This window comes from Rhincodon typus, chromosome 16, assembly GCF_021869965.1.
Source record: "Rhincodon typus isolate 14 chromosome 16, sRhiTyp1.1, whole genome shotgun sequence".
In the NCBI taxonomy this organism is placed as follows: Eukaryota; Metazoa; Chordata; class Chondrichthyes; order Orectolobiformes; family Rhincodontidae; genus Rhincodon; species Rhincodon typus.
Genome location: NC_063347.1, coordinates 24,412,399 through 24,435,859, shown reverse-complemented (window position 1 = coordinate 24,435,859; position 23,461 = coordinate 24,412,399). Strand labels below are relative to the sequence as shown.

The 23,461-nt window shown below is 41.5% G+C and overlaps 1 protein-coding gene across 1 annotated transcript; it reads right to left on the bottom strand.

Annotated features, from left to right (window-relative positions):
• Nucleotides 1-1,612: 1,612 nt before the first annotated feature.
• barx1 (BARX homeobox 1) lies at nucleotides 1,613-5,443 on the bottom strand. Its single transcript, XM_020526612.2, has 4 exons — nucleotides 5,239-5,443; nucleotides 3,631-3,925; nucleotides 2,793-2,877; nucleotides 1,613-2,706 (listed from the first exon to the last, which is right to left on the bottom strand). Exons 1-4 carry the CDS (start codon nucleotides 5,441-5,443, stop codon nucleotides 2,542-2,544), a joined length of 750 nt encoding a protein of 249 aa, XP_020382201.1. The 3' UTR covers nucleotides 1,613-2,541.
• Nucleotides 5,444-23,461: the final 18,018 nt, after the last annotated feature.

The following is a 23,461-nucleotide window of genomic DNA, read 5'->3' as shown; positions in this document are numbered from 1 at the left end:
TACACCTTGTTATCCCCGTTCATTCCTACTTTCTGTTTTCTGTCTGTCAACCAACCCTCAATCCAAGTTAAAATATTACCCCAATCCCACCAGCCTAATTTTGTATAACAACCTCTGGCGTGGTACCTTTTTTTCTCTGAAGATCCAAATCCCTTATCTATCCTAGACAACAAGGTGCAAGGCTGGATGAACACAGCAGGCCAAGCAGCATCATAGGAGCAGAGAGGCTGACGTTTCGGGCCTAGACCCTCCATCAGAGGGTCTAGGCCCGAAACGTCAGCCTCTCTGCTCCTATGATGCTGCTTGGCCTGCTGTGTTCATCCAGCCTTGCACCTTGTTGTCTCGGATTCTCCAGCATCTGCAGTTCCTACTATCCCTTATCTATCCTATTAGTTACACGTTAATAAATCAGATTTCCCCGACACGGTTTCGCTTTCAGAAATCTGTATAAGCTTCGCTCATCAGTTACTGGTTTGCTGAGAGCCATGTAACCTCGTCCCTGATAACAGATTCCAACACTTTCCCCAAGGAAAATTATGTGAACTACAGGAACGACAAGTATACAACAGTCCGACATGCTGTGTGTTCGAGTAGATCGTTGTAGAAATTCGATGCGCATTATTTTTCAACTGATGCAAGTTTCCATAGATTTAACTTAGTTTCAATAACTGGGCAGGGGGGGGGGGGGGGGGGGGGGGTGGGGATGATGTGGCACTTAAGAGCAATTCCTCGAAGCGTAACGGTGAGGCGCTGTCCTGCAAACAGCACCAGTTTGGTTTTGTTACCATTCTTCTCCCACTTTTTGTACAAACATCAAATGTTTCACTCAATGTAACAATCAGTGCCTCTCAGTGAGCCTGTGTATTTTAGTACAGAGTTATTTACAGTGTTCGGCAGCAACAGGCGTTTTCCTGTGCCTTTAATTCTTTTAACATAGTTTTACATGAGGAAGTACGATTATATTTCGTGCCATCGCCCCAAATTATTAGCGATTTTACATCTAATCAGAAAGCATCACGTCTCGCTATTTGATTTCAATCGTTATGGCATTATCAGCAAGAAGGAAAATTAATTTTACTATATGACAGCAACCAATAAAGGTAATATATGTTCAAATTGACTCTACCTTAGAACTCGTTGGGAACAGAACCATGGATTGGAGACGGGAGCGGGAACAAAAGGCGCTGTGTCAAGGGCAGCAATAATTTGCAGAAACGTGAAAAAGGGACAGCAGGCCTATGCAAATAAGGCTGACTTATTTATTTAAGAAATTATTTACTATAATTTAATTTATAGTTTACTGAGGGCCTCGTCTTCCTGAACATGAATCCAAGCAGTTTATATCTGTTTAACATCCACTGCGCGACTTTCTTTGTTGTTTGTGAGTAAGAGCTTCAAATAAAAGCCAGCAAAACAATTACATTACCGGCTGTGGCATTTAAAGAAGGATTGCAGTGAGGAATATAAATATAATTTGCTTTAAAGTATGCGCCCTGAGGATTAAACTCGCACACAAAATTTACCAGCCCACATCTAATTACAATGGTTTAATATATTTTCGAGCCTAAACGCGCGCAGACCTAATCGAAAAGCATTAAAATACTAAAAAAAATACGAGGACTGACTAATCTTTTATTGTTTGTATCGGTGTAAGAGTAGTATAAATGGAAATTTAAATTTAAAAAATACAAGCACATTTAATTAGGATATCAAAATTTCTGTACTTTTCTCTTGTCGGAAGGCATAACACACACTTTTGGCACTATGCCATAGTCACTGTTGCAAAAATTATTTACAGTTTCTCCTATCTTTCACAAGTGTATGAAATCATTTATAAATTCGATACTTGGTACAAACACTTCAAATCTGCTACTGCAGCTGTGGCTCTTTTGCACTGAACCATAACATATTGTACTTACTATCAAACTGGTTTGGTCAAAATATTTATAAAACTAACTTGACAGAGAGGCACCACAGGACTGTAGACTAAAATAGAAGTCACGATAATTGCATCTCCCTCAACATTTTGTAGAAAAAGCAGAAGGTGTTGGAAAGACTGTTTACGCAGTGTGGAATTCTGAGCTTTAATTTGATGCAGTGAAAACGTAAGAATGACGCTAAAATGTTTTTTAATTGAGTACAATTCGAAGAGCAACGTGATCATTCTGATGCACTAAACAGTTTCTGAGTTTCTGCCTCGATAATCTTACTCAGGGAATGAAAACAATTTCATAAAACCGGATATACGTTAGGCAACACACTTCCACATCAAATGGCAAATTGATCCAACATCCAAGTGTGACTAATTACTTATTAAAATATAACAATGGTGAATCTGACAGCGATAAGTTCCATCAGCTGGTGTTTGAAGAGAGGGGAACAGTACAATTCAAAGGTGAAGCTGACATTTAAAGTTTGAGTGTAAATTCCACATGAATGACGCGTTTCAGTCGGTAGACACGTGGCTCGCTGCAGTTTCAAGGTCGGTTTGTAAAATTCCGATGAAGAGGGAAATCGTTTTGCTTTAACCATCTCGACGTGTCATTCTTCTTGGTTAACTTCAGAAGGTGATGGCGAATTCTCGATCTGTTTTTCGGCTTGTTTTACTTTCTCTTGTTCTGAAAGTTGTTCACTTGTCGGAATGGAGTTTTTCTTGGGACGACCTTTCGGCTTCGTCGGGGACTCCAGACCTCCTCCTTGCAATACCTTTTGAATGAAACTATAATTTAGCAACAACACCGTCTATTGGGAAATTGTTTCCTTGATGAAAATCCATTACGGAGAATACTTACTATTTTCTTCCATTTCATTCTTCGGTTTTGGTACCAGGTTTTCACCTGAAGTTGACTAAGACCCAAGGATTCTGCTAGATCTATTCTGTATTCAACAAAATAAAAGTTAATACATTTGGGAACATTAAAAATATAAAATTATTTTAAGTAGCAATGAAACATTCCGTTAATAAAGGGGTCGTTTCCCGTGTTGAACGGCCTGCAGATTTGTAAATGAAAACTGCACTTTAAAAATGTGTTGTACTTCACAATAACTGTAGGTGCATGCAAAACAAATTAAAGTTGGACTGCCTCTTATCACCTCGTTCCCCTCCCCGATTATAACAATATTAACCTCAAAGGCGATATTCTGATTGACAAATTGCCCTCTTTGCTATTAGAATGGATCTGCATGTTTAGGATGAAAGGAGAATATTTGGAATGTCATGGTGTACCATATCAACGAAATAGATTATGTCCTCTACTGTTCTCACTGATCTTTGTGTATCTGTTTCTGATGCTGTTGTTTGCTGGCCAGTACCCACTGCTGAATCGGTTATATATGCGTCTTCTATTTCTACAACCTCATTTCTACGTTTGTTTACGTTCAGTTATCCCTACTGTCCACTGAAGGGGTCAAAGGAAACCATAGAAGTGTAATAAGCGGGGAAGGTGTGACGTTTTGCCATCTGTTTCAGCCGAAGCAATTCGGCTTTGAAATAATATACGATCCGATGTTCCAAAGGTAGTTGAATACAACCCGCCTGGCTCTCGACTGAGTTGTATATATGTAAAAATTATTATGTGTTTCTTTAAAAAAATGATATTTTTAAAATAAACTGTCAATATTCAAAGTTACCTGTCTGGTGTGGAAAGATATTTCTGCTTTTCAAATCGTTTCTCGAGGCCCATTAGCTGTAGTTCAGTGAAGACTGTCCGGCTCCTCCTGCCTTTTTTCGCTTTGTTTCCTGGTTCGGGACCTTGTTCTAGCTTTGACCGGAGGTGCAGGTCGAGTGGAAGGTGAGGAGCTCCGTGGCCGCTGGACAGGCTTGATCCTCCAGATACCAACGCTGAACCCAAAGGAGCGGCAAGGCTACACGAGATCGGACCCAGCGGGAACTTAAAAGCTCCACTGTGATCTGATTTCAGGCCAGCTGTAAGCATTCCGGGCACAAGTATTACTGCCAATGCTGCAGGGAACTCCAAACTTGTACTTTAGTACGTTCCAATTAAAGGTATATCCATCGACACACGCAAGGCTGCGCAGTCAATTTAGCAAAAGCCGATGAAATATAGCACTTCGCAAATAATTTTCATTGTGCCCTTTGTCATATGTAACATAAAATTTAAAGATGAACGTGGAGCCATCAGCTCTCCTGTGAGACAGTGTTACACTGCCAGAATTTTATGACAAAAAAACTCAAATATATTCATTCTTTGTTTTATGCAACAAGTAATATTTCATAGTTATTCCATACAGTCATGTAATGGCTGGTATTAAAATAATTGCTGCCGAGCTAATAAGCATTTTTAACATATTGCACTCCTCTATAGGAAATTGACCTTCCTTTACAAAACTGAGCATAATTCTATTTAGTAACAAGTCATAAATGCTAGCCATCGCAGCAGCAGCGCTACAATGTTGTCTTTATACGCCGGTTGTCTCGAAGGAAACAGGAAATTATTCAATTTACCACTTCATTCATAAATTTATTTTCCGTGATGTGCGATGACATTCCTCAGGATCTGGATTAAAGGATTGTTGTATTCGATTGTGTCTTTTTTTTAAGGTGATAGAGCGTTCACTATTTTAAGTGAGGATTGGTTTGGGGCGGAACGGTGTTAAAGTTTGAATAAATACTGGCCGTTTATGCGCGTGGGTGTATTGGAAGGCGTGAGATTCCCTCTTCAAAATAAATGCTGAGATTTTCCTGGTTTTTTGGCGTTAGAATACTTTTCGACCATGTATTTCCGATTTAGGTACATGCTGTTTACTCTAGGAAAATATGGTTGGGACCTTGGATAATATTCTAAGAAAATTAAACACCGGATATATTTTCTTTCTTAGATTACAGACACTATGTGAAAATATGCAACATTTCTTATACAATACCAAATTTGCTACAACATCATTGCCTGGACTTTTGAAGCACATTTTCTAGGCCTTGTCAAAATATGCACAGTATTGTGACCGACGGTTACGATTACCTTATCTGTTTATGAGATTGTTGTGTGCGGATAATTCTAGTTTGTTTTATTTGTTGCATATCATGTACCGCTTACGATCCAAAATTAAATTAAATTGAGTGGACATTCCATCGATGAAGAAACGCAACTGGCCACTAACTATAGAAAATATTTAGTTGGGTAACAAATAGAAGCGTTTGGGCTGAGTAGTCATTTAGAAGGCACATTTTTTAAAAAATGCATTAAGGAAAGCTAAGAGTGAGGAAAGATTTCCACTTACCTAGATGGCTATGGTAGGGCCGACTATTCAGCAGGGCATGGACCCCGAATTTGAGGAGTTCTCCCCCGTTCGCGGCTTTGCCTGAGCCTGGGGGCTCAGTCAGTATCTCCTCGATCATAAAGCTCCTGTATCGGTGAGACCTATAATCATGGATCGGCTCGTGAGGCAGGTAATGAGCTTCCAGCTCCAGGGGATTCTGCATCATTTTCTTTAACGCCACAATCCACAGAGAAGGGGGTAGGGGGGGGGGGGGATGGGATGGGGGGGGGGGGGGGGGGGGGGGGTGCTGGATGGATACCGACACTGCAGGTTGATGTTCCCGTCACTGCTGCAGCTGCTCTCCCCCCGAATCCCGCGCCGTGCTCCTCAGTGCTCCCCGCCGCAGCGAGCTTTCATTTCGGTGCAGGAGACCGCTTCATTCTGACACATACTCTCGCTCAGGACGCGGAAAAAAGGATGACGCGATTTTGAAAGAGCGCGATCCGTTGTGTGCGACCGGCCGTCTCGTTGCTCGTTCGCTTGCAGCGATATGCAGCTTTTCCGCACTTCAAAACCGTACGATCTTGTCGGGGAAGAACGAGAGGTTTGCAACATCATGAACTCACGTGATTTCGCCTCTCTCTTTCTCTCCCCTTCTCCGCCCTGTAGGGAGCCACCCAGCATTTCAAACAGCCTATAGCAGCTCTCCTGGTTCCTCATTATAATTGGAAAAAAAAACATCCCGGCTGCAATCACAGCACTCAGACTTGGAGTACACTCAAATCTTACGCTGCCTGCTGTTCCCAAACCAGTCCAACTTCCATTAGAATGAATTTAACCCTAAACTCAAATGCAGCAGAACGATATTAATGATCAGCTTTGTTTGCTGGAAATCATAAGCATTAGACCATTTCTAATGTTAGGCAATGCATAGGCATTGCAATGAATTCCTGCACTTGGTGTGAAATTAGACTGCTCCTGGCAGTTTTTGGCCGCTTAACAAGAGCATTTGGTTTGATTCAACATTGCTGGAGGCTTGTCCTCCAAGTTACTGGGGAGGGGACGGCGGCGCATGGCTCTGATTTATTTACTTTGCTCTGCGTCGTTAAGTTTTCTAACCAGTTGCAACCGAGGAAAATAACGAAACGCCGCGCACCAAATAGCGACAGAAGATGGGTTTTGTTTTAATCGGGCCTGACGGCAGCTCCTAATGTCACGTGGTTCTCCCTCTTGCAAGGGGCCACTCTCTGCTGCTGGAAATGGAGGATTCCAGCACAATGTCACTTGTCTTCCGCTGGACTGTCTACATTCCTGCCGCAATGCTGTGCCATACAATTCAAAGGTGCTCATGCTGAACGTGACGCTAAGGCCATATTTCTCGAATTTTCTAAATATGTTTAAAATTGAATGAATAACCCGTAACTGACAACGACACCATTCCTTTGGGAAATTCACACTCTCCGTGACCGACCCATTTCGAGACGCATTTCAACTTCTAGTGGAGGAGATTATACATGAACACAGCATTTGAGCAGCTGGACTTTATTGAATGTTCAGTGGTAAAGGATAAGCCTAGATGTTGGAAATGTAGCCTTCGGAACAAGGGGACTGATTGCCTTCTGATTTGACGGGGGCACGTGGCAATTGGGAGCTTTTTTTTCAAAGCAACTAGGATGCAAACCGTCCTAAGCCACAATCCCCGGAAATCTAATTGCTAGATCGAAAGAACTGTAGATGACAGCTCACAATTAGACATTTCTCCTCTGCCCTCATTAAATACAGCCTAACATTTGGGGTTTTTTTTTGTCTATGCATTACGCCAGCTCAGTATTATTTCCTGGCAATTACAGCCCGAAAACATTTTAAAGCAATGTCAGTGCTCTCTTGAAAATATGGGATTTCCATCTGTTGTTTTTTGCTTTCGCGCATCGTCTGAATGACTGCTAAACACTTCCTGTGAAATCTCAGACTTTCTCGTGAATATGTTCGCTGTTTCATTTTATACTTACACCGTGCAAACCAATTTATATCTTATTTTAACTGTGCTCTGGTGTGTGTGTGTTGGAAGAGGGGGGAAAGTGGGGATGGGGAGAGTCATCGATTTGCTTCGTGCAAAATGAAATTGCTGGACCGACTTTTCCAAGAATGATTTGCTTTTGTTAGCAATTGTCAACATCGTGACTCCCAGGTCCAAAGCCACAAAGAAGCCAATTTGTAAAGAAAATTGCATCAACTAAAAATAGATTGCAAATACTTCGGTCTCGTTTCTAGTTTACGGATTACAATGAGACCACGTCCTGAGAATAATGGCTGGCGTCACATACACTGTCTGAAGGAGAGGTGGGCATTACATAACAGGGAATCCAGGATGGCGTGTTGACCCCCCCACCCGCCCCCACGACAACGTAGCTTCTATCTCTAAGACATGCTCTAATTAAGTTCCCCTGTGAACGTACACATGCATTTTCACAGTACACTTGTTTGAATAACTGAAAGTAGGGCGCAAGTTTGGGAAGTGGTTTAAACAGCTTGTTACCCAATTAGATACTTCCTGTGTCATTTTACATTACAGAAAAAGAACAAATATTGGTCTAAAATAGTCAGAAAATATTGCATTATTATAATATATCATATACGAATTTATTACATACATTTTTTCCAATTTTATAAAGGTTAATTTACTTCCACGAGTCCAGCCCATTTCCCTTTTCCTCTCATTAAAACCGAATGACCCGAAAGCTGCCAATGAGAAGCAAACTCCACACTCACTAAACTTCGAGACATAAAGGGGAACTCACCTGCAAGCCAACGTGAAACTGAGAAATGAAAAGCTATCAATTGTGCTATTTTTCTACGCCAATCATCAGGGTAAAGGAGGGGTTAGTTTAAATCGCATCCCCTGATACTTTTGGAGATAACAGCTTCAATATCAAATAAATATTTTAATTGCAATCGACCCTACAGCCAGAAAAAAAAACACAAATTGTATGAAATGTTTTAATTACGAAGTTTGACAACGGTTTTTATTGCCATCATCATTCTAATGCGATTACACGAAATATTGGGCCCGGCATTTTAAGGGCACAGGAAATAAATGAATTTACAGAGATCCTGTGCGCATCCTGTGCTTCAGTCCCGGAAAGATCATTTTGTTTAACTTTAAACTAAAATTATCAGGACCAAGAACGCTACCTTGAATATATTTCGTAAATGTAAGTGTCAACATAATGTATTGTGCTTGTAACGTAATTAGGGCACCTGACACGTAGGCAAGTTTTGATGAATGTCTTGTTTACTTCGTCTGTGATTAAACGAATGGTAGTACGTCCATCGTTGGGTGTCTCATTAGTCCCTTACAGCAACCTTTTACATATAAAAAAAGGAATATTGATACATTTATATTTTGTTACAGTCCAAATGTTAAATATTAATTCATTCATTCCAATTTAAGTTTACCACATGAAGCACAATCAATAAGAGTGAGTCAGATGACAGCAAATTCACAGCTCCATGAATTCTATGCCGTTTACTCCGATGCGTTTTATCCACACTTAGGCCTTTACATTTTTGCTTCTTATTAGGATTACCCACCTTTGATTTTATCATTAAAGACATAGAATATTACTTTTCTGGTCTGTCCAAAATAGTACTGTCAAAACACGCGAAATGTCCCGAATGGAAGATTTTTTTTTAAAGAAATATTTGGTTCTTGCTCCAGTTTGATTATTGGTACCCCATCAAATTGGTACCGCGGAAGTTGGGTGCCTTGTTACACGCTTTATAGTGAAGTGTTTCTATACACCCTGGACTAGGTGGAGTCTCGCTATTAGCCGCAAAGAAAACCGCAGCAAAAGTATTAAGCATAAATCTACCATCACTAGCAGACCAATGGGCGCTGAAAGCTTTATATTCTTTATATAAACCCCGTTTCTGGCCTTAAAAGTCCCGTTTCACAGTTTGCATCATAACTTTCTTCCAGGATGAAGTCGACTATTTCACATGTGCAACTGTTGCTTGATTCTACATTTGCAGGGTTTCCTTTTTCTGTTCATTTTCAAATGAATCCACAAACCTATTGCATTTTCAACGCAATTAGTAGTAGAGTTAAAATAGAAAAAAGAGATTCTAGTGGCAGTGTAGTAAAAAACTGGGAAAGTGAATGTGCTTTGATAGTTACAGTAATATATAACTATGTGCTACATATGTCAAAGCATGGAAAGTAAACTTTACAGAAGGAATGGATGTGACAAAACATTTTCAATCAGTGAATGACATTTTCATACGAAACATTATAGCTTGTATTCGTCTGAAGCTATCAACAAGTTAATGCATTCAGCGAACCCTAGATTACTACAATTCCTTTTCTACTTGATGACATGGGTTGGAGAGGTTTCTTGTTAGGAGTCAAAAAGTAACAGGAAACAACTAGCGTGAACTCATTGGAAACTGGAACGGTTCATCACGAATTATAGAACAATGTAGATATCAATTTCTACGTGCACATGAACTGTCAATTATTTATATTCCTTTGCACTATATTCCTTGAGTGTTATTTCTAACTCTCAATTACTTTTTAGAATAAAAGAAAAAGAAAATCTTCTCGGATGCAATTTTATATAAAATATTTTGGAGACTATTGTACACTTTTGGAGAAAACCTTTGCATTAAGTATTAACTTGATTTTAATTCGAAACGACTCGATTTTTTTGTTATTCACACTTCCGATTCGACCAGGTGGTCTTTTCATTCTGAAAGCTGCCTCCTGCTAAAATGATACATTAGCAGGATGTTTTCAAAATGTCGATAGCCTTATAATAAAATTCAAATGTAACCAAAATAGTTAGGAGCGGCATCCCTATCCCTTAGCTTTTGAGTTGGACGAGGTTTTCTTTGTAAGCCGAAGGATTGTAGCAGACTGTAGCACACGCATCCCAATTGGTTTTAAAGAGAGTTGGAGACAATGGCGACTGCAGATGCTGGAAGTCAGAGTCTGTAGGGTGAGGCTGGAAAAGCACAGCAGGTCAGACAGCATCCGGGGAACAGGAAAGTCAACGTTTCGGACCGAAACCCCTAGTGACGAAGGTTTTCGGCCCGAACCGTTGACTTTCCTGCTCTTTGGATGGTGTCTGACCAGTTATGATTTTAAAGACACTTGACAAGAAAGGTAAGAAAGCCTGTATTTTCTTGATTCGTTGTGCCAGATCAAATAGAAAACCATACTTGAAAAGTATAGGTTGATTTCTGATTTTCTGTATTTGTAAAATGTAAAATAAATGAAATCGATACATTTAAACAATTCTTGTCCGGAGAGGTACATCAAAGACGTAGTTACAACGTTCAAATATTACTAGTCATTGCTGTTCTATTGTTTTTTTGGAAGAATGCTCCTTAAATTCGGAGACACCTGTTGTAAATCCAGGTGCAGAAGGTGCACTGTATGTGCATTCAGCTAGACCCTTCATAAGGTAAAAATCCTCTCAAACTATTGCTACAAACAATTGGTCTGGAAGGTCCGAACGTTTCCTGCCTTGGGTCACTTAAGAAAGGATGCGGATCAAATTCTGTTTGATAACGCTCCATTGAAGCATCTTGACATATTTGCCTACCTTAGAGATGCTATATGAGTTCAAGTTGTTGATGGTTGCGCGTTTATTAGGGGCAGGATTATGTAAGTGTTATGGCCTAGAGATGTCTAACATTTGTAAAAAGTTTTCGTTCTGTCGATTTCGCCAGTGTTCGACGAAGGGATCTTGGAATATTTCATATGCTGCAGTTTTCTTATGCATTCCACTAAGCACCCTCTGTTTAGTAGACATTCCTTGTCAGAATTTAAACCTTACGTCCCATTCTTGCATCAAGAAATGCAGATTGAAATTGCGCGATTTTCAGCAAATTAATATGAATCTTCATGTAATTGTCAAATTTGTGAAGTTAATTTAATATCGACTTAATCGCAGCCTTCTACCATGGCGCCTCTCTACAGACGGCCCGGACATTGTAGAGTATTTCTTCGCAATGAGACGTGGTGAACTGTTAATAATACAGAATGTGACATCCAGCTTCTTATATTGTGCACTAATTTTGAATTCACATTAAAGTTAGAAGAATCATGAAATTATCTAAATGACCATTTAAAAAAAAGAAATGTAGTTTAGGCTTGTAACATGTCCCAAGAATTGACATGTTTGGGATTGGAGATAAAGTTTGTGAAACACATCGGACTGTTAAATCCAGGAACAATGACCGTGCATTGCTAGCATAGGGGAAACATCAAAACGCTTCGCACCACCTTTGCAATGTAACATTACGTTGGCACATTATATGGGTGGGTAATCAGTATGCCCATTGCAGGACTGGCATACCTACAAAACATATGTTTGTAATTGGAAATGACCCGCAATGGGAAGCTTTACGGTATTGCGGGGAAACCCATGGCTCAAGGGCAACAGCATGGGACAATTAGTCAATATAACTTCCACTCGAAAGGCGTTTGATATTCCGGAAGCTTAGCAAAGTTTCCTTGCTAATACTCGATAATGTAATTGTATTAACAGTTTTCATTTAAATGTGCGTGAATTGTCCAAAAACTGACGATCACTTTTTTTTGTCAGATAGATCTCATAATAATTGCTGAAGTGCACATTTCTGAGTTTGATTCCCACTGTGTCAAATAACTTTATGAAGGAGATTTATTTGAACTAGGTACATGCCATCTTTATCTGGTCTTAAACATGTATTTTGTAAAATTTGCATTCATTGTGCGTTACCCTGTGTGAACCGCGACTTGTTAACTGTCTTTTCTGTTCGCTCTCCCTATCCAACTCGGTTGAAAAGTACAAGCGAAAGCTAATGAATGCTGAAGTTACTTACGCAAACGTCTCATGAAAAAAAAGGGCATAAAGACTGTGCAACCCATGCCAGATAAGAATGATGCATTTTTCTTTAAATGTGTACGTTTCTTATTATATATAACTACAAGTTGCTGTTTAGAAAGATACAATAGAATTGAAGGTCGCCGCCTTCAGGAGAGCAAGCATACCAGAAAACGGTGGAGAAAGCGAAGTTTAAAAATTACTGCGCTTCACAAGTCCCTTTTAATATTAATACACAAGATGATTTCTTTGTCGCTTGCTTGTCGTAGGAATTGCAGGAAAATGTGAAGTTAGAGTACAGCTGACTGAATTAAAGGAGAAATAGCAGCTTACTCGCAAGGAGAATTTAGGAGAAGTAAAAAGCATTCCAGTCTGCAGTTGCAATTTTGCAAGATGACATTTTTCTGAACTATTTTTAAGTGCCGTAGTAACTCTAAATTTGAACCACTTTACACCTTTAAGCGCACACTATAGACCAATGACAAATGTCCAGTTATCGGAAAAGTAACACCGAATCAAGTTTGGCTGTTTCGGTGGGATTTGTAAAGTTTGCCCTCGTTCTGACGCACCGGCCTCTCCGTCCTCTCACATTTCTGGCTGCAGAGATGCTACGGCTGCGGGCCTGAAACGTGCGCCTGTCTACTGCATTATAGAGACGGCAGGCATAATACAGTTCCTCTGCCTCCTGCACCTTGCACTGACACCAGCCACAAAGGAGATCAGCTTTGTATACATGAATCTTTGCTCACTATGAAGAGATGGTTTCTCATTCGGAGAGAGTGGTAACAATGTTTGTTCCCCTTCCTCATGAGAACATTGGACAGCGAGGTTAGAAAGTTACTCGCCTTTGCTGCACCACTTCAACAGGCGGAAAAGGAAAGCGCACTCTGTGTCAGGTCCTGGAGTGTAATTAGCATTTTATGCCCCTGTAACTAATGACAAAACTGTCCAGTCGTGGCGGTCCAAATTAAGCTGATCTGGCCCCTGCTAAAAACAGAACTAGACCTCGATTTTAGTTTGAGATCAATGAAGTCAGAACAAAGCAGCCCAGAGAGTGGCGAGAACGGTGAATTCGCTGTCAGTAATGTCGGTGAAGAAAATTTGTACATTTAAATGATGACTACAGAAATACCTGAGGGAGAAGGGAATAAGGGATATATTGATGGGGCCAGATGGAGTGGAGATGGGGCATCGATATGGGCTTCGAATGGGCCCAAGTGCCCGTTCCTTTATTGCAAATATTTTTTTAACTTTGGAACGTCACACACGTCCGTCCAGGGACTGCAGATTCCTTTCGGGACTGGTGACCCGAGTCACACAAGACACAATAAATCTAATCTGCGCCCATGAGGACTGTTTGGTGGCGAAGCTCTGATATTATAAAGCAAAAGTGAACACAGCAGTTGTTATATCGTTTACAACTATTTGCAGTGAAATCCCGTAAATAGTTTGAACTTCGCCTTTAATTGCTGTTCGATTTGTGGCATTAAACGAAAACTGCTTGGCGCTGGTACATTTAAACTGCGTTTTAAGATCTGCAGACTCGTCTGCAATGAACAAGAACCAGCATTCAGCAGCCGGACGTGGAGATTCTATTGATGTGCCACTACCCCTGTTTACTCAGAGCTAGCAGGAACTGCCGATGCTGGAGAATCTGAGACAACAAGGTGCAGACCTGGACGAACACAGCAGGCCAAGCAGCATCAGCGGAGCAGGAAGGCTGACATTTCGGGCCTCGATTACTCATCATCGTTATAGGGCGAACAGAAACGCCTTCACAGCGGTGCTGCATCATATAATCATACGAGACAGAAGAGGACCTTCAGCCCATCGGGTGTGTCGTCAAAAAGTTATGGAGGTGTGCGAAAGCAGTTTACTAAAGTGGACTCTTAGCAAAAAGTGCCAGGACAATTACTTTGATCCTCTGGACAATTTTAAATTAACGGAGGGTAGGTTGTTGACTTGCTGGCCGAGCTGGCTGGTTGTAGTTTAGACGTTTGGACACCATGCTAGGTAACATCATCAGCGAGGCCTCCGAAGAAGAGATGTAGTTCTACTCCGCTTAGTATTTATAAGATCCCGTCTGTTGAGGTGTTATGTGTCATTTCCGGTTCTTTTTTTTTGCAAGCGTTTGTATATGGGGTCTAATTCCACATGTTTACTGATAGCATTACGGGTGGCAAACTAGGCCTCTAGGAATTGACCTCTGTGTCTATGGTTGGCTTGAGTTAAGATGGTCACCCTCCCGGTTAAATGGAGGGCCTTCCTTGTCTGAATGTACTGAAATAAGGGAAAGGTCTTCATTTTGTTATGCTGCTAGCTGGTGTTAGTGTATCATGATGACTAGTTTCCTTCCTGTCTGGTGGATGTACTGTTTTTGATAGTCTTTGCATGGTATTTTGTACACTGTGTTGGTCCTCATGTCATGGGCTTGTGAGTCATTGTGTGGCTATGGGGGGTTGTAGGAGCCTTGTTGTCAGTTCCAATGTATTCTTGACATACAGTAGTGTGGCGAGTGTACTGGGTCATATTGTGTCCTGTTGGTGTTGTCTAACTAGTAGGCATCTGTGGATGAAGTTGGTGGGGTATCCATTGATAGCGAATACCTTGTATAGGTGCTCTTCATCCTTCTTGCGAAGTTCCAGTGTGTTGCGGTCCATTTGAATAGTGTCCTTATACAGCTTTGTTTGTGGACGTTGGGATGATTGCTGTGGAAATTGAGGATTTGGTCAGTGTGGGTTGCCTTCCTGTATACTGTGATTTGGAATTCCCCGTTCGTCATTCGTTCTACCTTGATGTCTAGGAACAGAAGTTGATTGTTGTTTTCCTCTTCTCTCATGAATTTGATCCTGGTGAATACGTTGTTGATGAGGTGGTGTGTCTCTTCTAACTTAGTGCATTTAATGATGACAAATGTGTCGTCCATATATGGTATTCACAGTTTTGGCTGAATGTGGGGGAGGGACGGGCATTCCAATCTTTGCACGACTGCCTCTGCAATAAGTTCTGAGATGGGTGACACCATAGATATGCCATTAATCTGTTTGTATACTTGACTGTTAGAGGTGAAGTGTGTGGTGAGGCATGGGTCCAGTAGTCTGAGTATGTTGTCCTTGCTGATGGAGCTGTCAGTCAGTGTTCCTGTTTCCTTTAGTAATGTGGCCAGTGTTTCTTGGCTAGTGGGATGTCAAAGGACATGAATAGTGCTGTAACATCAAAGGATACCACAATCTGGTCATCATTGACTTTAATGTTCTTGAGGTTAGTAAGGAATTCCTGGGTGGAGTGGATGGAGTGGGGTTGGGGGGAGGGGTGGTGCGGGGTGATCCATTGACCAGGTGTTTCAGTATTTGCTGTAGGTCCTTGGCTAGACTGTATGTAGATGTGCCCAGTAGGGAGACGATGGGTCTGAGGGAGATGTCTGCTTGTGTACTTTGGGGAGTCCATAGAAGTGGGGAGCTGGGGGTGGGGGCTTGTTTGAGCCTTCTGGTTTCATTTTTACGTAGTCTGTCTTGGTCATTTAGTCACCTGTGTTTGGGTGATCCTATTTGCTAGCTGTGGTGTTGGGTCTATCTCCATCTGTTGGTAAGTGTCTGTATCTGCAAGCAGTGCCTATGCTTTTTCTGGTTTGTTCATGACAACCATGTGCCCTTTGTCCGCTGGTAGGACAAAGCACTCGAAGGACTCAAGAAAGACAGGATTATGTTCCTGTCTTTCTTGAGTCCTTCGAGTGCTTTTCTCTCTGATGTGTTTAGGGTGTTCCAATCATTCTCCCGGCTCAATGCAGGGATTATAGTTTGTCGGATGGCCTGTTGAGTTTCGTCAGTAAATTCATTGTTTTATTAATGTAGTTTCCAGCATGGTCATAAAGTGTGTTCTGTTCACATCTCTGTAGTTATAGCTTAGTTTGCGTGTTAGGACAGCTTTCTCGGTTTTAGTGAGTGGTCTGTTGGATAGGTTTCTCACCCGTGAGTCTGGTTTGTGTTGTCCTTTTTGTGGCAGGTCAGTTTGGTCAGCTTCTCCCGTAATTTGTCTCTCTTCTTAGTTCTGGTCCTGTGTTGTTTGGTGGTGATGGCCTGTTCTCGGGTTGTAGTCCATTGCTGGTCAGTAGCGTTTTGGTATAATGATTTTTGGCGCAAAATATCTTGCTCGTACTTGTGGAGCCGGTTATGGGCATCATTCATCATTACCCGAAGCATTCTGCGGCCATTTTGTTCGGCTGTTTTGTACGCCTGTGGGTTGTTGAGTGGAGATTTGTATTTCACGCTGCGGGGCAGTACCTGGTTCCTGAGGCATTTGTGGAGAAAATGAAGTTTTTTGCGGGTAGCGCGCAGTCGATTGGTGAAGGTTTCCCATTGTCGGGCTATTTTGAGCGTGTTGCACCCATAGGTGTTTAAAGTTCTTGTGAAGATTTGTAGCTCGGGTTGTGGGTGAGGTTGTTGACTTGCTCGCAGAGCAGGCTAGTTATCGCACAGACGTTTGGGTACCATGCAAGGTGCAGCCTCCGATGAAGCAATGTAGTTCTACTCCGCTTGGTATTTATATAATCCAGTCTATTGAGATGTTTTGTGTCATTCCCTGTTCTTTTTTGCAAGGGTTTGTATATGGAGTCTAATTCCACGTTTATTGATAGCATTGCGGGTGGAGAACCAGACCTCTAGGAATAGAGGGTAGCACTTAGGCGGAATGTGCTGCCCGTTTAAGCGCGTATAAGCTGCTGGGAGGGGACCGAGTCACATAGCTCATGGTTTTCTTGGTAGGAGAAATGGCGTTCCAGTCAGACAGAAACTACTCGGTGTAAACAAAATATAGGCTGGCGAGAGGTTACTTTGCTGGTAGTGGCTTGAGACCATTAGCTGGAGTCTAACTGTAGCATTGGCGGTGTGGAATTGCCTTTCAGAGATTAAACCATATGGAGCAATAGAATAATAAAAGGCCATTCGACCAATAGAATCTATTGCCTTCAATGAGCTGCACATCACGTGGTCTCAATTGATTTCCTAAGGCAGCGCATTTAAACAAAAGCAAAGCGTTCAAAAAGCCAAAAACGTGATTATCCTCCGTGAAACACCTATGCATTCGAGTAATGTACCCGAGTGTTCCTCAATCTATTAATCACCCAGGTCATGATGTATCCTTCTCATTGGCGATCCGATTCGACCACATTATCAACAGACTGCTTCCAGAAGTAGTTTATTGACCTAATACTAGCTTCGATTAAACTTATCTCATATCCCCGGCTTTAATGTGCTTGGGCTGGGAGGGGTCGGGTGGTGGGGGTGGTGGTTTAGGTCTGCAAACTGGTTTTGAAGTTACACAACTTTGTGCGTGTCCAAAAAGGCATCATTTCCGTGAAATAGCAGGACAAACCCGGGAAAACTATTTCGTAGTAATGCAATCTCAAAACATGAGACAAAAAAAAACTGCAGATGCTGGAATCCAAGGTAGACAAACAGGAGGCAGGAAGAACACAGCAAGCCCGGCAGCATCTGGAGAAAAGGAGTAGTCAACGTTTCGGGAATTACCCTTCTTTAGGACGAAGTGTAGGAAGGGTAAGAAGAAGGGTAATAACCGAAACGTTGACTTCTCCTCTCCTCCAGATGCTGCTTGGCTTGCTGTGTTCTTCCAGCCTCCTCTTAAAGTACAACCGCAGTCGTTGAGAGAAGGTAGTGATTGAGCAGGCTGGATTGATTTTTATGTAAACAGGCGGTTCTCTCATTTATAAAATTAGCAGCATCAGCCCGGTATTGGATAATAAGGTCGCGTGATGTAGGAGGGACAAGTAACCAGAAGTGTTGTTACAGATGTAATATCTACATTAAAAGTGAGGCTTATAAAAACATTCCCAAACTCTCTTAATGCACTAAAACGGCAGAAAATATTAACAGGACAAAATATATTACTATAACTTCAGACATTTACAGTCACACAATTTTATAACAAGAAATTACATTAGCCTTACTGTCTCTTTTGGCTCTATACGGTACGCGCAACTCAATTGCAAAAACAGTTCGAATACATTTATTTGTTTATAATACTGCAAATAAACGCAACGATCTATTTGCATTTTTTTAAAAAATGATACACTTGCTAAGAGCGTGCCCAAATCATTTTTAATGAAGCGTCACCACTCTAATAATGTCAGTGATGTCTTTGCCAATACGCATTCCCTATCTGACAGAATGAAATATCAAAGCATTTTTCAAAAATAAAGTAAAGTCTGCCACACGGTATTAGTGTATCTGCTGTGAGTTCATTTGAGACTATTATAATTTGTTTCTGATTGACACATAGAGTATACAATTTTTTTGAAATTTTAATTCTGACAGACAGCTAAATGTTATTCTGCAAATGTGACTAGTCTCTGTCATTATGTAATGTAAACTGTGAAAAATAATATGGTCAATTGAGAGGCCTAGACCCTTCTTCAGAAATGGGGGAGGGGAAGGCGGTTCTGAAATAAATAGGGAGAGAGGGGGAGGCGGATAGAAGATGGTTAGAGGAGAAGATAGGTGGAGAGGAGACAGACCGGTCAAAGAGGCGGGGATGGAGCCAGTAAAGGTGAGTGTAGGTGGGGAGGTAGGGAGGAGATAGGTCGGTCCAGGGAGGACGGACAGGTCAAGGGGGCGGGATGAGCTTAGTAGGTAGGAGATGGGGTTGGGGCTTGAGGTGGGAGGAAGGATAGGTTAGGGAGGCAGGGTTCGCAACAAACAACTGCACCTCCCAGTCGCGAACCATTTCAACTCCCCCTCCCATTCCTCAGACGACATGTCCATCCTGGGCCTCCTGCAGTGCCACAACGATGCCACCCGAAGGTTGCAGGAACAGCAACTCATATTCCGCTTGGGAACCCTGCAGCCCAATGGTATCAATGTGGATTTCACAAGTTTCAAAATCTCCCCTCCCCCCACCGCATCCCAAAACCAGTCCAGCTCGTCCCTGCCTCCCTAACCTGTTCTTCCTCCCACCTATCCCCTCCTCCCACCTCAAGCCGCACCCCCATCTCCTACCGACCAACCTCATCCCACCCCCTTGACCTGTCCGTCCTCCCTGGACTGACCTATCCCCTTCCTAACTCCCCACCTACACTCACCTTTCCTGGCCCCATCCCCGCCTCTTCGACCTGTTTGTTTCTTCTCCACCTATCCTCTCCTCTATCCCTCTTCTATCCGCCTCCCACTCTCTCCCTATTTATTTCAAAACCCCCTTCCCCTCCCCCTTTTCTGATGAAGGGTCTAGGCCCGAAACGTCAGCCTCTCTGCTCCTATGATGCTGCTTGGCCTGCTGTGTTCATCCAGCCCTGCACCTTGTTGTCAGGGATTAGCTGGACTGGTTTTGGGATGTGGTTGGGGAAGGGGAGATTTTGAAGCTTGTGAAGTCCACATTGATACCATTGGGCTGCAGGGTTCCCAAGCGAAATATGAGTTGTTGTTCCTGCAACCTTCAGGTGGCATCGTTGTGGCACTGCAGGAGGCCCAGGATGAACATGTCGTCTGCGGAATGGGAGGAGGAATTGAAATGGTTCGCGACTGGGAGGTGCAGTTGTTTAATGCGAACCGAGCGTAGGTGTTCTACAAAGCGATCCCAAAGCCTCCGCTTGGTTTCCCCGATGCTTCAAAATCTCCCCTCCCCCTACCGCATCCCAAAACCAGTCCAGCTCGTCCTCGCCTCCCTAACCTGCCCTTCTTCCCACCTATCCCCTCCTCCAATCTCAAGCCCCACCCCCATCTCCTACCTACTAACTTCATCCCGCCCCCTTGACCTGTCCGTCCTCTCTGGACTGACCTATCTCCTCCCTACTTCCCCACATACACTCACCTTTACTGGCTCCATCCCCGCCTCTTTGACCTGTCTGTCTCCTCTCCACCTATCCTGTCCTCTATGCATCTTCTATCCGCCTCCCCTCTCTCCCTATTTATTTCAGAACCTCCTTCCCCTCCCCCATTTCTGAAGACGGGACTAGGCCCGAAACGTCAGCGTTCCTGCTCCTCTGATGCTGCTTGGCCTGTTGTGTTCATCCAGCTCGACACCTTGTTATCTCAGATTCTCCAGCATCTGCAGTTCCTACTATCCCTGGTCATTTGAGAGGATCTTAACATAATATTCCAGCATTAATCTCAAGAACAATAATTATTTAATCAGGTCGATGCTGCTCTATTATCGAAAGCTATTTCGCGCTGCCCAACACTTGCATTGATTTTCCTTAATCGCATCTCCCAACGTTGAGTACCGCTTTCTAAACAGTAATTTGACTCGAAAATTTTACTTTGCGTCGGAAGTATTACTGCGATATCATCATCAATGAAATATTTCATCAGAAAGGCAAAACAAGCTCAGTCATTGCAAACTAAATATTGTTTGGTATACAACGGGCATCCGGACGCAGTGAAACTCTCAACGTCGACATTTTGGATAAACTTTATTATGTCAAATGAAAATACCATTTCGAACCAGGGCAAAAAAAAATCACATGTCGAGTAATTATTACATAACGTAAACTAAACGGCAAATAACTGCTGGGGTTCCCTTATCACTGTTGTATAAAAAAAGACACCAGGCCCTCACTGGTGCTATAAGAATGCTACGGCTAACAAGGGAATACTTGAGAAGTGATTAATCTCTAATCATGTTTCTTCCACAACTAAAAAGCTCAAAACTACATTGCTGGTAATGGATCATTGATCTACAGCTTTGTTCAGCCGACTCTCATTTTACGCCGCGTTCCCACACTTCCTGTACGTACAGCAGCCGCACATGCTTTTTCTAAAAAAAAGGAATTCTATTCTTTCAAACCAAGGTTTTTCAATTATGAGATTCTTGCCCCACCTTAGTTGATAAATCTTCCTCCATCGTACACTATCATCGCAACTGTCAGTGAACGCTGTCGCTGGAGAGACAATGCGAAAATTAACGTTTTATACGTGATAAAGTTGGGTCTTCCATTCTTTGAGATCAGTTCTGGGCATCAAGATGTCAAGGATTTTCAGACATGTGAAAGAATGGTACTTACATAACCAGAAATAATTACCTGCGCTTTCTCCTAATTAATGATTGTAATACTTTGCAAATGACTTGCCTAGGTAGCTAGTGACCTGTTGTCAATGTAAAGGATGTTATACAACTTATCCTAAAGCTACAAATATTCCCAGTGACTAAATGTGGAGTTTCATCTGCGGACATTTCTGGTAAACCTTAACATCCTGTAAACAGTGTTTAAAAATATACAGTTTATTCTTTGAAACACTTGGGTACAAAACTGTTTAAAGGTTACTTGAGCTGCGAACTACATTTCAGTGCTTCTCAGTTGCACCAAGTCACTGTGGTAGAATGTAGGTACAACCCACTACCAATTATTCTCAAATTACTATACTTCTGGCACAGGCGTCTCTTTTTTAAAACCTTTTCCCAAATGGCTTTGGTTACTTAACGCTTCTTTAACCCGCTGACAGGTTTTCTTTTTACAAAAAACGTCGGCCAGATTTGTTTCCTACCATTCTTAATATTTTGTCACCAACTCTTCAAATCGAACTGATAGTTTAATGTTCACATGATTGTTAAAATTATGTAATGAATTTTTAAAGTTCGCCTTTACAAAAGTTGAGCCTTATGTGTGCGGCTATTCCTTCATTAACTTTTAATAATTTTGTTTCGATGATTTTTCTGCAGACTGGAGCGGATTAAATATGCGCAAATGCATCGTATTTGCTTTACTTGTTTCCCGCAAATCACTGTTAAAAAAAAGCGCTTCATTTGAAACAGAAACTTTAAATTTAAATACAAGACCTCCTTTAAAATGAAGAACATTCACTAATAAAGGTACTTGGGATTAGAACAGAAGATGCAACTTGATTTCCGATTACGCACCGAGAAATGGAAACTAATTGAGACCGCGGGCATCGGCATTAAAGTGTAACAATGTTAGTCAGCATTTTACATCATAGCGCATTTTACACAATCTAACGTGTGAATTACCGAAGGGTTTTCTGATAGCGCCTTTTTGACAACAAAGATTACATATGAACAGAAATTACTTCTCATGTCCAATAAAACGTTTTTTGCTTAATTATTTTCATTGTCAATAACCTACCTCCGTTCAAGTAATTCCTGAAAACCGAATGTGCTACAAGTGTTTGTTTCTGCAGAATATTTAACAATGCAACATTCCTAACCTTTTAGTTCGTAACTAGACACTAGTAATGGAAGTTAGTTAATATTTGTAAATCCACCGTATGGTAAGGATTTGGTAATGCATTTTGGAAACCAAAGACCAAGACAAGAGACTCAAAGAACATACTTCTCTCCAAAGAAGCTGCCGTTGACATGGGGTTAAAACTAGCATTAAATTAAAGAATGCTTCTGTTCTGAACATCTTCCCTTTAGATTTGAAAGTCTACTCCTTAACAAATGAAAACTGAACGGGATATTTAAAATTATCCTCGTTCATTATTAGCACGGGAAATCCAGACTTTTTGTCACCAAAACCCTCTATGCAAACAAACAAAAATGTTCTTTGTTGTATATCCTTATTTTGAATATTACACTAGTACAATTCTTTAACTGGACCATTCAGAACTGTCCTTGATTCAAATAATCTGCGATGAACGAGAGACTACAGTTTTGCACGAATCCTACCATTGTAACTAAGAATGTGAACCAAATAGTAATTTGATTATATCAATTTGGAATTAATGCTGGAGAATTGCTTCCAATTCCCAAATATAAATAAATAAATGGGTCAATGAACACTGTTTTCCAGAATATGTTTAGTACTTCTAGTTTCTATTTATTGCTGACAATATTTGATCATTAGTCGTCAGCTCCTGTCTAAAATTTATGTTTAAACGTAATATATTTTGATTGCAGGTGGTCCAACACTGATGAGGAATAGAATGCCGTTCGGTACTCCGCGTATTTCTCTCTTAGCATGTACGAAACTGAGTGCATTGATGTACCTTTTGTGCAACAGAGTAACGAAGAAGACATAGTGCAGTCAAATAATCAGACCGCCCGTTTCAAACTCAGTTGTGGACTTTGGGTAAATGTTCTGCTTATTGTTCATGTCAGATTCCTGGACATATGCAGGAGTTATCGAAACTGGAAATACTGAATGAGGCGCCGCTGTGCTCTAGGTGCCTGCGGACACACGGTAGCAGGAAAACAATTTTCCACACGGCAAATAAAATGCAATTTCATAGTTGAAGGAAAGTGACTGCATTACATAAACAAATGTTTTGGGTAACGACATCAACAATGGAAACATGTCACAGGACAGAGTGATACAAAGTTTATTGAATAGAATTGTTTAACTCCACTCGTGGTGTTGTAGTAAAAAAGCTATTCATTGCTTTTGCGCCGATTGTTTGCTTCGTCGA

What these genes read in the sequence shown, in the direction of transcription:
- barx1 (XM_020526612.2), bottom strand. Translation starts at nt 5,443, where the DNA reads ATGATGCAGAATCCCCTGGAGCTGGAAGCTCATTACCTGCCTCACGAG. An exon ending in TATCTTTCCACACCAGACAG is followed by an intron (nt 2,878 to 3,630) that starts GTAACTTTGAAT and finishes TGTTGAATACAG; the next exon opens with AATAGATCTAGCAGAATCCT. An exon ending in GAATGAAATGGAAGAAAATA is followed by an intron (nt 2,707 to 2,792) that starts GTAAGTATTCTC and finishes TTCATTCAAAAG; the next exon opens with GTATTGCAAGGAGGAGGTCT.